The sequence below is a fragment of the Sarcophilus harrisii genome, chromosome 1, assembly GCF_902635505.1.
Source record: "Sarcophilus harrisii chromosome 1, mSarHar1.11, whole genome shotgun sequence".
Taxonomy (NCBI): domain Eukaryota; kingdom Metazoa; phylum Chordata; class Mammalia; order Dasyuromorphia; family Dasyuridae; genus Sarcophilus; species Sarcophilus harrisii.
Window position 1 is genome coordinate 278,581,170 of NC_045426.1, and position 14,904 is coordinate 278,596,073.

The 14,904-nt window shown below is 34.9% G+C and overlaps 1 protein-coding gene across 3 annotated transcripts in view; it reads left to right on the forward strand.

Moving 5' to 3' along the window:
- The window catches only part of SNX30 (sorting nexin family member 30), a 184,878-nt gene that overhangs the window by 113,998 nt on the left and 55,976 nt on the right, over nucleotides 1-14,904 (forward strand). For all 3 annotated transcript variants that reach the window (XR_004230322.1, XM_031943034.1, XM_012542727.3), the window contains exons 4-6: nucleotides 4,939-5,097; nucleotides 7,741-7,936; nucleotides 10,080-10,279. Coding sequence is in view for 2 of the 3 variants with exons in the window: in XM_031943034.1 (XP_031798894.1) it covers nucleotides 4,939-5,097; nucleotides 7,741-7,936; nucleotides 10,080-10,279 (555 nt within the window). In the remaining variant the exon portion in view is untranslated. The remainder of the gene's footprint in view (nucleotides 1-4,938; nucleotides 5,098-7,740; nucleotides 7,937-10,079; nucleotides 10,280-14,904) is intronic.

Sequence of the window (14,904 nt, forward strand, 5' to 3'; positions counted from 1 at the left end):
AATCCAGAGCACAGCAGATGCACCTAGGATAGGTCACTTTAGCACAGTGGGCAAGCTGCCAGCTACAGAAGCCCTAGCAGAGGAAGCCAATGATCAGGCCTCTTGCTCCCAGTGAAAGAAACTGAGGATAGTGCTTCATTTACTCTAGGAGCAGAGTTCAAGTTTAAAAAAAAAAAAAACTAGCAAAAAGACAAAAAAGAACCCTGAAAGCTACTATGGCTGTAGGGAGGGTCAGAAAAGAAATTCAAAAGAGGACAACAATGTCAAAATGCTTATATGTGAAGCCTCAAAGGGGAATATGAATAGATCTTAAATCCAAAAAGTCCTCAAGAGATCAAAAAGGATTTTAAAAACTCAAATAAGGGGGGAGTTGAAGAAAAATTGGGAAAATAAATGGGAGTTATGCAGGAAAATTCTGAAAAAAGTTAACGCCCTGGAAAAGGAAACACAAAAATTGAAGAAAACAACTCTTTAAAAAATAGAATTGGTCAAATGGTTAAAAGAAGGTACAAAAGCTAACTGAAGAAAATAATTCCTTAAAAATTAGAATTGGGCAAGTGGTTTAATGACTCTATGAGATATTAATAATCAGTCAATTGTGATGGAAAAGGCCATCTGCATCAGAGAGAGAGAGAGAACTAGGGAGACTGAATGTGGATCAGTATTTTCACCTTTTGTTGTTGTTTGTGTGCATTTTTTTCTTGTTTTTTTTCCCTTTTGATCAGATTTTTCTTGTGCAGCATTACAAATATGGTAATATGTTTAGAATTGCCCATATTTAATCTATATTAGAGTGCTTGTTGTTTTGGAGAGGGGCAAGAAAGGATGAGAGAGAGAAAAAATTCCAGAATTATCAAGCCAAGGAGATAATCTGCAAGCATCCAGAAAGAAACAATTCAAATGTCAAGAAGACACAATAAGGATTACCCAGGATTTAGCAGTCTATATTAAAGGATCAGAAGCTTGGAATATGATATTCAGGAAGGCAAAGAAGTTTGGATTGCAATCAAGAATTAACTGCCCAGCAAAATTGAGCATAATCTTTCAGGGGAAAGAAAGTCTCTACTATTCAGTGAAATAGGGGACTTTCAAACTTTCCTGATAAAAAGACCAGAGCTGTAGAGAAAATTTTATCTTCAAATATAAGACTTAAGAGAAGCATAAAAAAGTAAACGGGAAAGGAATGAAACCCCATGGTATTCAATAAGATTAAACTGTTTAAACAATACTATATGATGACCAGTTCTGATGGCCCAGGCCATCCTCAGCAACGAGATCAACCAAATCATTTCCAATGGAGCAGTAATGAACTGAACCAGCTATGCCCAGAAAAAGAACTCTGGGAGATGACTAAAAACCATTACATTGAATTCCCAATCCCTATATTTATGCACACCTGCATTTTTGATTTCCTTCACAAGCTAATTGTACAATATTTCAGAGTCTGATTCTTTTTGTACAGCAAAATAACGTTTTGGTCATGTATACTTATTGTGTATCTAATTTATATTTTAATATATTTAACATCTACTGGTCATCCTGCCATCTAGGGGAGGGGGTGGGGAGGGTAAGAGGTGAAAAATTGGAACAAGAGGTTTGGCAGTTGTTAATGCTGTAAAGTTACCCATGCATATATCCTGTAAATAAAAGGCTATTAAATTAAAAAAAAAAAGATTAAACTGTTTACATTCCTATAAGGGAAAATTATATTGTACTCTGAAGAATTGTAGCTCTCTTAGGACAGTTAAAGAAGTATATTTAGAGGGTATTGGGTATTGACTATGATGTGATGATAAAAACAAAAAGTTAAGGGATGAAAAAAAGGATTGTTTTGGGAGAAGAGGAAATTGGGAGCCAGAATGAGGTAAATTATATGAAAACTTGAAAGATCTATTATAGCAGAGAGAAAGAAGGGAAGTCATCCCACAAAAAAAATCTCCAGGGCCAGAGGGATTTACAAGTAAAGTCTACTAAATATTTAAAGAATAATTAATTCCAATATTTTATAAACTATTTAGAGAAATAGACAAAGGAGTTCTACCAAATTCCTTTTATAACACAAATATGATGTTGATACCTAAACCAAAAAGAGGCAAAACAGAAAAAAAAAGTATAAGCCAATTTTCCTAATGAATATTGATGCAAAAATGTTAAGTAAAATACTAGCAAAGAGATTACAGCAACTAATCATGAAGATAATATATTATGACCAGGTGTGATTTATATCAAAAATGCAGGGCTGGTTCAATATTAGGAAAACTTTTAGCATAATTGACTGTATTAGTAACAAACCCAACAGAAATCATATGATTATCTCAATAGATGCAGAAAGAGATTTTTGTTAAATACAGCATCCTTTCATATTAAAAACACTCGAGAATATAGGTATAAATGGAGCTTTCCTTTAAGTGATAATTAGTGTATATCTAAAATCATCAGCAAGCATTATCTGTAATGGGGATAAGGTGGGTTTCCCAGTATGATCAGGAGTCAAACAAGGATACCTGTTATCACCATTGTTTTTAATATAGTACTGGAAATATTAGCTATATCAATAAAAAAAAGAAAAAGAAATTGAAGGAATTAGATTAGGAATGAGGAAATAAAACACCCTTTGCAGATGATCTGATGGTATACTTAGAGAATCCTAGAGAATCAAATAAAAGACTACTTGAAATAATTAACAGCTTTAGCAAAATTGCAGAATATAAAATAACCCACCATAAATCATCAACATTTCTATATTTTACCAGCAAAGACCAGCAGCAAGAAATAGAGGAATTCTATTTAAAATAATTGTAGACAATATAAAATATTTGGGACTCTGTTGGCCAAGGTAAAGCCAGGAACTATATGAACACATTTTTTATACAAATAAAATTAAATCTAAACAACTGAAAAAATATCAGTTGCTCATTGATAGACCAAGTCAGTATAATAAAAATGACAATTCTACTTTATATATATATTTACTGTATATGTTTTACTGTACAAAGCTAGAAAAGATAATTCATCTGAAGGAACAAAAGGTCAAGTGTATCAATGAAAAAAATATAAAGGAAGATGGTCTACCTGTATCAAATCTAAAATTATAAAACGGCAATCCAAACTTTTTGGTACGGGCTAAGAAATAGGATTGTGAATCAAGGGGATAGATCAGTAGAAATAGATAGAAATCTACTGTTTTGTTAAACTCCTGTTTTGGGAATAAGAATTCACTATTTGACAAAAACTGCTAGGAAAACTTGAAAATAGGATGGCAGAAACTAAACATAGATCAGCTTTACACACTCTATCCCAAGACAAAGTCAAAATGTTTTAGGCATAAAGGGTAATACCATCAGCAAATTAGGAGAGCAAGGAATAGTTTATCTGTCAGATCTATGAAAAAGGGAAGAATTTATGACCAAATAAGATATAGAGAACATTATAAAGTACAAAACAGATAATTTTGATTACATTAAATTAAAAATGTTTTGCACAAAGAAACCTAATGCAATCAATATTACAAGGAAAAGCAAAAAGATAAGGAACATTTTTCACAACATTTTTACAGGTCTCATTTATCAGATATATAGAGAACTGAGTCAAATTCATAAGACTACAAGTCATTTCCCAATTGATAAATGGTCAAAGGATATGTACAGGAAGTTTTCAGATGAAGAAATTAAAGCTATCGAAAGTTATGAAAAATAAATTACTTTTAAAAATGCAAATTAAAACAATTCTGTGTTAGCACCTCACATCTATCAAGTTGGCTAAGAAGACAGAAAAGGAAAATGATAAATTTTGAAGAGTATGTGAGAAAATTTGGGACACTAAAGCATTTTTGGTGTGACGACCGCTCTAGCACCCAGGATACCCCACAATCAGCCAGAGTTAGGATAAGCAAGTCCTTAGTCTTTATTCTTGGTCTTTAGGAGTAGAAGTGAACAGGATGGAAGTAGAATCTTAGCGACTGCCTTCTTCCTTGTCTACTGCAAAAAGTGACTGGCTGGTCTTACTCCATCCCCTAGTCCCTCCTACAATCCTCTGTATACAACAATCAATGAGCCAGCACAGGATAGTGGGAAGAACCATTTTCCAAGCATATGCCCATAGAGTATTGTCCAATCAGTAATTAGCCCTAAGTGCTTGAACCTACCTCAGTGCAATGACTCAAGAGTTTCAGCCCTCTACATTTTGGTGGAGTTATGAATTGATTCAACAATTCTAGGGAACAACTTGGAACTTTGCCCAAAAGGTAATCAAACATTGCATATCCTTTGATTCCAACAATACCCCAATTAAGTTTGTATCCCAAAGAGATGATAAAAAAAAGAGTAAAGGACCCACATACACAGAAATAGTTATGGCAACTCTTTTTGTGGCATCAAAGAATTGGAAATTGAAGGAATGCCCATCACTTGAGGAATGGATGAACAAGTTATGATATATGAATGTAATGTAATAATATTTTGTTATAAGAAATGATGAACAGGCACATATCAGAAAAACCTGGAAAGTTTTACATAAACTGATGCTGAGTGAAGTGAGGAGAACCAAAAGAACATTGTATACAGTAACAGCAATATTGTGCAGATGTAGACCATTAGCTTTTCTTAGCAATACAGTGATCCAAGACAAGTCCAAGAGACTCATAATGTAAAATGATATTCACATTCTGAGAAAAAACCATGGAGTCTGAATGCAGTTTGAAGCACACTATTTTCACTATATATATATCAGATATCCAGGGGGAGGAGGAGGATTCACAGAAGGGAAAAAAATTGAAACTCAAAATCTTTATGAATGTTAAAAATTATCTTTACATGTAATTGAAAAAAAATTTCAAAAAGAAAGAAGAGCAATGGAAAATGCATGGCTAGACCTATTTCTCCCTCTTCCCCCCAGTTCTCTCAATTAATCTGAGTGCTTTTCCTTTCTCTGTCTTCATAGCCTCTTCCAGAGAAATTTGTGGTAAAAGGAGTTGTGGATCGGTTTTCTGAAGAGTTTGTTGAGACTAGAAGAAAAGCTTTGGATAAATTCTTAAAAAGAATTGCAGATCATCCAGTACTTTCCTTCAATGAACACTTTAATGTTTTCCTTACAGCCAAGGTAATGTCAGAATTTTTGTATGTTTTTCCTCCCATTTTTTCAAATTCATGCTCAAATATTTGATAAAATGTGACCCACCAGATTTGCATTTTAACTTTGGCATTTAATTTCCCTCAGAGGTGCTTATAAATTGCAGGTCCACAAAAATATTCCTTGTATAAGAAGAAAAGAGATCCATATTTGCCAACAGCAGGGATTAGTATGTTTGATGTACATAGAATGATGTACATAGAAGATATCATGGTCACACTTCCTAGGGCTAGTGTACCACATGATATACGGTGTTGTTTCAAGAAATGCACAGATCTACTTGGATCCAGCTGTATACAGTAACCTTATGGGACTCAAATATTTGTTTCCTGAACAAATGCCAGAAAAAAATTGTATAGGGATGCAATGTCATTTCCAACCTTAGAGTTTGGAGCTCAAATAATTCTAATGGTTTTCACTGTCCCCACCAGGATCAGAATTGGCCTGAAGTATTGGGTGTCAGGGAATCATCTGCGTATTAGACAGCTTTGTTGAACAGTCTCATCCTTTTGAGTCCATAGAAATGGTGTAACTTGTGCCCAGGATTTCTAGCATATGTCTAATTCTGCCAATTTTCCTTTAAACCAGTCTGGGTTTTTTTTCGGGGAGCAGGGGAGGATGGTAGATTTCATACTTGTTCTGCTCTCTGAATAAGGCTAGAAAGCTAATGATTCCATGTTGACAGTCTTACAGTTGTCAAGGAATTTTCTTTCTAGTTTTCCCCATAGAAATCCCAGACAGAACTATTTGCCTCTCAAAGTATCTATTGATTTTAGTGGTTTCAGAGAGAGAGTGTTTCCCACTCTGACTTGAAACCACAACTGGATGGCCCTGTAGCCTTTTTGTTAGCTTGGCATCAAGCCTTGTATCTTTATCAAATTTATTTGCTCATCTAACATTTTCACAAGGATTACAGAGGAAATTTATTTCCAGTTTTTTGAACCCTTGTTCCTAAAGAATTCACTGTTATCTTTTACTTAGTAGCAATTTAATGATAAATAATTTAAGGATTAATGATAAAATTATGTTACACATGAAACTGAAGTATTTTAGAAACTTTGTTAAATGTGAAAGAGAGAACGTTAAATTTCTTATATTGGACTACTGTGTCCAGGGGCCCTGATTTCAATGGAAATCTAGTCCTTCTATGCATTTTCAGGAAATGTATACATCCTCTCAAGCTTCACATAATCATTTTTTCTTTTTATTGGCACATCCCAACTATGACAATGAATAGTTCTACTTGTCTTTTTTTTTTTTAAGTGCCATCTCCTTTATTGTTTGCCAATTGAAATATATTCATACTTTTTAAATTTTGAGTTTCAAATTTTCTCCCTCCCCAGCCATTCATAAGGTAAGCAACATGATTCCTATTATACCTGTTTCACTTAATCTTTGAGTAGGAGAGGACCTTATCTACTTCAGCTCCTGACTACAGCACAAATCCTCTCAAGAAACATCCTGAACCAAAGTTTTGCTTGAACTCTAAGGATACCCCATTCTTCAGTAGCTCTAAGTAGGAAGTTTTTCCTTGTATTGAAATAAAATATACCCCTTTTAAACTTCTAGGCTTTTGGTCTCAATTTTGTCTTTTGGGATAGAACATAAGGGCTCATCTTTTTCTATCCAACCTATCTTTCAATCTCATTGGCTATTATTCTCCTTCCCACATTTTTGACTTAGCCCAATTGTCCTCTTTTCTGTTTCTCACAATTAAATGTCTCCCCCTTACCCTGAACCCAATCTCTCCTTTTGTGTTCTTCACAGAGTTCCTCTTTTTTTTTTTTTTTTTTTTTTTTTTTTTTTAAGACAGCTTAACCACTGGGACTCAAATGGAGCTATTTGGCTATGCTTTTAAACCCAAATCACTTTTGCTCTCAACAACAATAGGTTGCTGCCCTCATTTGCTTATTGTTTTGGTTTTGATGGCTCAGGGTAAATAGAAGTCGTTTCTGTTCTGCTCAGAAACTTGAGGGTCTTCACCCTTATAGATTCTTTTGTGAAGGGTAAACTAGGCCATCTTTTGCTTCATTTCTTACCTAGCCTTAATCACTGAATGAGTGTTGCCTCAGACAAACTGAGACCTGGGAAAGACTTTGAAAGACTTTGACTTAGAAAGATCTAAGTCTCCCACTGCATTTTGGGCCATTAGTAGTCATCCTGATCTATGTTTTGCCAGTGATTCTGGAAGAAAAAGTAAGACTGTTGATTTTGCATAACTCTATCTTACTCTAATCCAGTTTTCCTGCAAGTCAATTCATCCCCCTCCTGATGTCATTGGTCTTCTTCAAGCACAACGGGTGGATAACAACAGAGTGTTGGGCATGTAGTAAATGATTAGTAAATAATTTTGGTTGATTACTATATTGATATATGAGAATTCTTAAGAAATTCAGCAGCATTCACTTGAAAAGACTCCTTTTCTTCAAATCAAGCGTCCCCACTTCGTAAGAGAGTGTGTTCATTAGGAGTTGTGACACAAATGTAATAGTGAAAGTGTTTTAATTGCACAGTTATTGCTTCCAACTTGCCTTTAAAATGCTCATTTGTTTTTTTGGATTTGAATGACTCCTTTTTTTCAAGTCATTAAACTGTGCTGTTTTCTCTTGTCAGGATCTGAATGCCTACAAAAAGCAAGGGATGGCATTACTTTCCAAGGTTGGGGAGTCTGTCAAGTATGTCACTGGAGGCTATAAGCTGAGAAGTCGACCACTAGAATTTGCAGCAATGGGTGATTATTTAGATACGTTTGCCCTAAAACTTGGAACTATTGATCGAATAGCTCAGAGGATCATCAAGGAAGAAGTAGGTAAGCTGTGTTCCCTCCAGATCAATATCCCAGCTACTATAGTTGCATGAGTAGCTTGTATGTGAGCTGGGCTTGCTAAATTAAACAATGCCTATGTGTTCTTTTGCTTAAGAAAAAGCTCATCTTGACATTTACTTCATGTTAAAAAGAATTAAATTTTTTATTTATTGTTAAAAAAGAGAGAGGGATCAAAGACTTGATTGGTGAAACCTGATCCTAAAGGAGCATCCATGTATATGCTGCATTTTGATAACTTCCCACAGCAGACAATGGGGAATTTTTTCCTCTTGATTAAGCAACTATAGCTACTAGAATAGGTCTACTGGCAATTTTCCCATTTTTCCATTAGCATGAAATTAATGATCTGGCCGTAGTGTGACTTTGGTATAGGATTTTAGCAGTCACTTACGCAAACTTGTAATTCAGGGTCTCATGCCCTATTAAAAAAAATAATCAGGAAGCAAAGTCAACTAAACTTCAGGTCAAGACATATTGTCCTATGTTGGTGCTATGGTTCTGTATTCCTTGGGGAAACCTATTTTACTTCTTAATTTTTTTCATTTGTAAAAATGATGTGGGTAGAAAAGATGCTTTCTTTAGCATCTCTAAAACTTCTAACATTCTATGATTAGAGAAATGTGTGTGTGTGTGTGTAATTAAAGAAAAACAAAGGAAACTTTTCTTGCCTGTTCTGAATAGGTCATAGATAATATTAGATATGACTTTTCTTCTTTTCTCTCTCTATTTTACTTTATTTCTCTCAATGACATGTAAAAATATTTTCTAACATTAATTTTTTAAAGTTTTGAATTCCAACTATTGTTTTCTTCCTTTCTTCCCTTCCATGAGAAGGCAAGCAATTTGATATAGAACATACATGTAAAGCCCTACAAAACATATTTCCATTTTGTCCCCCTCACCCCCAAAAAAAAGAAAGTTTAAAAAGTGTGCTTCAATCTGTATTCAGATTCTATCTTTTCTTTCTCTGGAGATAGTATTTTTCGTAGTGAGTCCTTTGGAATTGTTTTGAATAGTGTATTGCTCAAAATACTTATATCATTACCAGTTGATCATCATACAGCATTGTTGTTACTGTGTATAATTTTCTCCTGGTTCTGCTTAGTCCACTTTGTATTAGTTTACTTAAGTCTTCCTCAGTTTTTCTGAAACCATCCTGCTCATCATTTATTAGACCACAATAATATTCCATCACATTCATATAACAAGTTGTTTCCCAGTTGATGGGCATTCTTTCAGTTGCCAGTTCTTTGCTACTACAAAAAGAGCTGCTATAAATATTTTTGTCCATAGGTCCTTTTCATTTTTCTTTGATGTCTTTGGATCTAGTAGTGGTATTGCTCAATATGCACAATTTTATAGTCCTTTGGGCCTATTTCCAAATTCCTCTCCAGAATGGGTAGACTAGTTCACAAGAGTGTGGCTGTTTCAGAGAATTCTTAGTTGAGGAAATTCTTGCCATCATTTTCTTTATGTTTGTATGTGCATGTGTAAACACAAATATATATATATATATATTGCAAAATGCATATATATATATTTGCATTCAACAAATAAAATTTATTCAATATAGTTCAACATGCATTTATTAAGCACCACCAAAGTATAATACATTCTCTCAAGGAACTAAATGTATACCTATTGATATAACTACCCAATTATAAGAGAGCCTCATAAAACAAGCTTTCTTAATCTGTTTTATGTCCTGAGCTTCTTTGCCAGGGATGAAACCTGTGGAACCTTTCTCAGAATGATGTTTTAAATGTAAAAAATAACTTAAATAGAATTACAAAGTAAACCAACTACGTTGCAATGTAGTTATCAAAATGTTTTGGGGCTTTTTTAAGTCCACAAGTTCCAAGATATCAAAAACTTAGATTTTTGACGTAGGAACCTCAGAATTTATAAACTAGATGCAAACCGTTTTCTACTACCATTTACTCTTCTTTCCAAAAACAAAACACAACAAACAAGAAAAAGCATCATGGTGTCTCATTTTATGGTTAATTCTTATGGGGAAATCTGCCAGCGACAACTGTATCTATGCCTAGGGTTCCTACTTATGTAAATATGGCCATTACTTTCCAGCCAGACCTTACTGATTTTATTTTTTTTCCTCTTTTAGAATACCTTGTAGAACTCAGAGAATATGGGCCCGTGTACTCCACGTGGGGTGGACTAGAAATGGAACTGGAGGAGCCCCTGGAGGGAGTTTCAGCTTGTATTGGCAACTGTTGCACTGCTCTGGAAGATCTGACTGATGATATGACAGAAGACTTTTTGCCAGTGCTCCGGGAGTACATTTTGTACTCTGAATCCATGAAGGTCAGTTTATTATACTCTTCTTGTTCATCATTCCTACAGGCATTTACATATTTCTCTACATGTGATAGGATTCAGAGCTTTGTGATTCAGTAGGGTCATAAGCAAACAATATGGAAACACAGGCAAGGTGACAACAAATACTGAACGTAGTGTGCAAATCAAAGGTGAAATTAGAAGTGCCAATACTTAATGCAAAAATAGATATCCCATGCCCTGGGACACTAAGAAGACTTCTGAGACAAGTTAGGTTGTTGCAGTTAGTGTGCAGAGGAATTTCACGGGTAGAGTTTGTTATTGATGATGTTAGACCACAGTCACTTTTGTACAAGTTTATCTTACTGGAGTTTGAAGAAAAAAGCTAAAAGATAACAAGCATTTATTAAGTACTGTGCCAAGTGCCAGGAATTAAAAAAAAAAAAAAAGGCAAAGTCATCTCAGGGCATTAATAGTTTGAATGAGTGGGAGACAAAAGGCAAACAACCTACATGCAAGATAAAGCAAGGATAAATTGTAAATAATTAACTGTGGAAAGATATCTGCTTTAAAGGGGACCAGGAAAAGACATCTTGAAAAGGGTGTGATTTTATTTGAAACTTAAAGGAAGGCAGGGAAGCCTGGAAGTGGAGATGAGCAGGGAAGAATTCCAGGCATGGAAGTTAGCTCATAAATTGTACTGAGCTGGGAGATGGAATCCCTGAATCACAAAGTACTTTCAGAAGAGTAAGAAATCTAGAAAAGGGTAGGAAAGGGACATGTTATGAAAGGCTTTAAAAGCTAAATGCAGAGGAGTGCTGGATTTAAATTCTGCCTTACTAATGGTGTGACTCTGCGTGAGTTACTTGCCCCCCTCTATGTTTTAGCTTCTTTAGCTCTAAAATGATGACTTCTAAGATTCTTTTTGACTTCAAATCCTATGTTGAAAAAAACCATGGTAGCATTTAACTACATTTATATAGAACGAAATAGAATGAATTGAAAAGAGCTCCCGAGTAATTTTTTAAGTATTATGATATTGGACTATTTATTTTTAATTATAATTTTCAGTGATATCTATAACAGTGGGGGGTCAATGGGAGTGGGGAATCTGGTAGGAAGAGAGAAGAAAATCTTATCTGAGTTATGATGTGGAATAAAACTGAGAAAGAAAGTTCAACAAGGGGAAAGTGTATTTTCAGGATGACATCTTGTGAAAGGCATGTGCTTTTCAAGGATCATCAGTACTGTCATAAGGAGGCAGCGTGGTATGAGGAACAGAACACTGACTTGGCTCTAGGAGGTCCTAGGTCCCAGTAACACCAGTCGGTTCTATACATTTCACCTTCTTCATCTATAGAACAAGGGAATTTAAGCAACCTTTAAACTCTATCTCTAAATTTGTGATCCTGGAATCTTAGTTCTGTGTCTCAAAACCTCTAACTGGAGTCAGATAATTGGGTAACTTTGACTGAGGATAGAGAAGTTTGTGGCTTGAGTTCAACTCGGAGCATAAAATTGAAAGCCTCCCTTCTCCAACTTTATTTTTTGGCAGAAAAGCCCTGACCAAGTGTTATCCAAGAATATGTTTGCTGCCAGTCTGTCTTCTCCAATTTGGAAAAAATTATTCTTCAGTCTAACATATATTTGGGATGAGAAAGGTTTTCATTTCAGTTTACTGTGGAAACCCCAAATCTGTTCACCAGAGCTCTGTGATTATATAATATGTGCTGGGGAGGGCAGGGAGGAGAAAGCCATTCCCAAAAATCCACCTCCTGTGGCTTTATCCATTAGCTAACTCTCAACACATCAAAAATTGAGAAGCCCATTCTTGGCACAGTAATCCTGAATTTTGGTGTCTCACCCATGAAGGAAAGTGCCCTGGTCTTACAACAGGAAGAAGCTATGTGTATGTTTTTGCAAGAAAAAATTGATACTGTCTGTTGCTGTCAGTGAAAACCAATTCCACAGGAGGATTTTCCCCTACAATAATGATGAAGTAGGCCCATAAACTTTTGGGTCCAGATCCTGGATGTCACTGATGTAAGGAACGTCTGAAAGGAAAACTCCCTTTATCAGGGCTACAATTGCCTAAAGCTTTAAATCTAGGAAGTTGCCAGGAGACATTGGGAGAGTAATTGATTTGCCCACCATCAGATAGCCAGGTGGCTTGAATCTAGGGTCTCCAAATAACGGATCTTATTTTGTAACAACTTTTGACTAGTTGTTTATTTTTTTTTTTAGCTAGCTTTTTTTTTTTTTTTTTTAAACTAGTTTTTGAAGCAACTAATTATCACAGTGCAGGGAACCTAGGATTTAGAGTTAGGAAGACCTTTATGATCTTAGGGCTAATTACTTAATCTCTCTCAGCCTCATTTTCCTCATTTGTAAAATAGGAATAATAATAGTAGGATTATTAAGAGGATCAAATGAGTTAACATAAGTAAAATGCTTTGTAAATCTTAAAGCACTATATAAATACTGACTTATCATTACTACTACGTATTCTGTCTTCTCCATAACCTTAAAAGTTTAAAATAAAAATTCTGTACTAATAGATTATAAACTTAAATGCAGGTACTAGATCTATTTTGTTCATTTAATTTCTCTTACAGATTATTAGTTAGTTGTTAACAACCAAATCTAATGATCTTATCAGTCTTCCTCATCTGACTCTTTTCTAAAAATTTTATTTCATTTTAATTCATGAAATAAAGCAATCATAGTAGAATTTTTTTTTAAAGATGGTTGTATTTGAGCTGCAAATCTGTTATGTACAACTTGCTATTTTTTAAAAATATATAATAATCATGTGAATTTCTTTTTTCCATTCCCTCCTGCTCTAATGATAGCTAACTACCATTTTACACATATGCATGTAAAATCATTCTATATATAATTTATATTTGTCAGTTTTTTTTTTTTCTGGATTCAGGTAGTGTCTTCCTGTCAATAGCCAAAATGACTTAAGTCTCTCAGTGTTGTTCTTAAAACAATATTGCTATTACTGTATACAATGTTTTCTTAGTTCTGTTCGTTTCACTCTAAATTATTTCATTCAAGTCTTAACACTCATATCACAACTTGTTCAGCCATTCCTCAATTGATGGGCATCTCTATAATTTCCTGTTCTTTCCCACCATAAAGAGGACTGCCATAAATTTTTTAGACCCTAAGGATCTTTTCCTTTTCCGGTAATCATTGGACATAGACCTAGTAGTGGTCTTGCTGGGTCAAAGGGTATATATAGGCAGTTCAATAATGCTTTGGGAATAATTCCATATTGCTCTCCAAAATGGTTGGATCAGTCTCTTTGACTGAGAAAATTTTGATACCATTAACTTCTTTTTGCTAGAAATTTTCTCTTTCCTTGGCTTTTGTGACTGCCCTTTCCTGGTTCTATTCCTACCTGTCTAACCATTTTTTCTGAATCTCCTTTGCTGGATCTGTCTCCTGATTCTTAAAAATAAGCATCCTTCAAGGCCCTGTCCTCAGTCTTTTTCTCCTCTCTTTCTCTATTGACCATGGTAAACTCATTTACTCCCATGCATTCATTTAGCTCTCCATAGATAGCTTTTTATCTCTTTGTTGGTCTATATCTGTATCTCTAATCTCTGTCCTAAATTTGTGTATCTTGTATTTCTCCAACTACCTATTGAACATTTCCTGGATGTGCCATCATCCATGCCAACTTTACACATCCAAAATTGAACCCATTTCTCATGTCATACTTACCCCTTTTTTATTTTTGTTGTTGCCATCACCTCTTTCCCACAGACATGAAAATTTCCAGCCATATTTGATAGTGTATTTTCTATGGTAAATTATAGGTAAATGCAAATCCCATAGCTTGGCCTCGAAAACTCTCTACCATCTATCTCTACTCTACCCATATAGTCATTTTGCAATTCTTGCATTTCTTGAATTTGATTGTTCCATCTCCCTTCCACTGTTTTTCCAACTCTTCATGATCTCATTTGGGGTTTTCTTAGCAAAGATACTAGAGTGGTGTGCTTTTTCTTTCTCCAGCTCCTTTTATAGATGAGGAAACTGAGGCAAACAGAATTGGATGATTTGCCGAGGATCACACAAGAAGTATGTGATTAAAGTCAGATTTGAACTCACAAAAATGAGTTCTCTTAACTCTAGGCCTGGCACTCTAACCACTGTACCACCTAGCCATACTCTCTAGATAAAAGACTTTTGCCAAACCTGCTGATTATTTATCTACCACAACTTTTTCAATCAATCCTTTTCTTTCCAGCCATCATCCTAATTTTGGGACCATAGCACCTTTCACTTGAGCTGTTGTAATGGTCTCCTTGTGGGGTCTCCTGGTTCTCATTTCTCTTTTCTCCAGTTTTTTTTTTTTTTTTACACATTTCTGCCAGAATAATCTTCTGCCAGAATAAATCACCTTTCTGACCATGTCCATACCCTGCTCACAAACTTTTAGTAGTTTCATGTTGCTTAACTCCATAGCCTGGCCTTTGAACTTTGTACTTCTTGAGTTTTTTCAATTTTTACATTATGGCCTTGGATGATTCCTAGTTAATCTCTGAATTTAACATACCATATCCCATGCCATCTCCTATGCTCATACAATCTCATAGGAAGTCTCATAGGAATACACACATAGGACAGTGTGTATT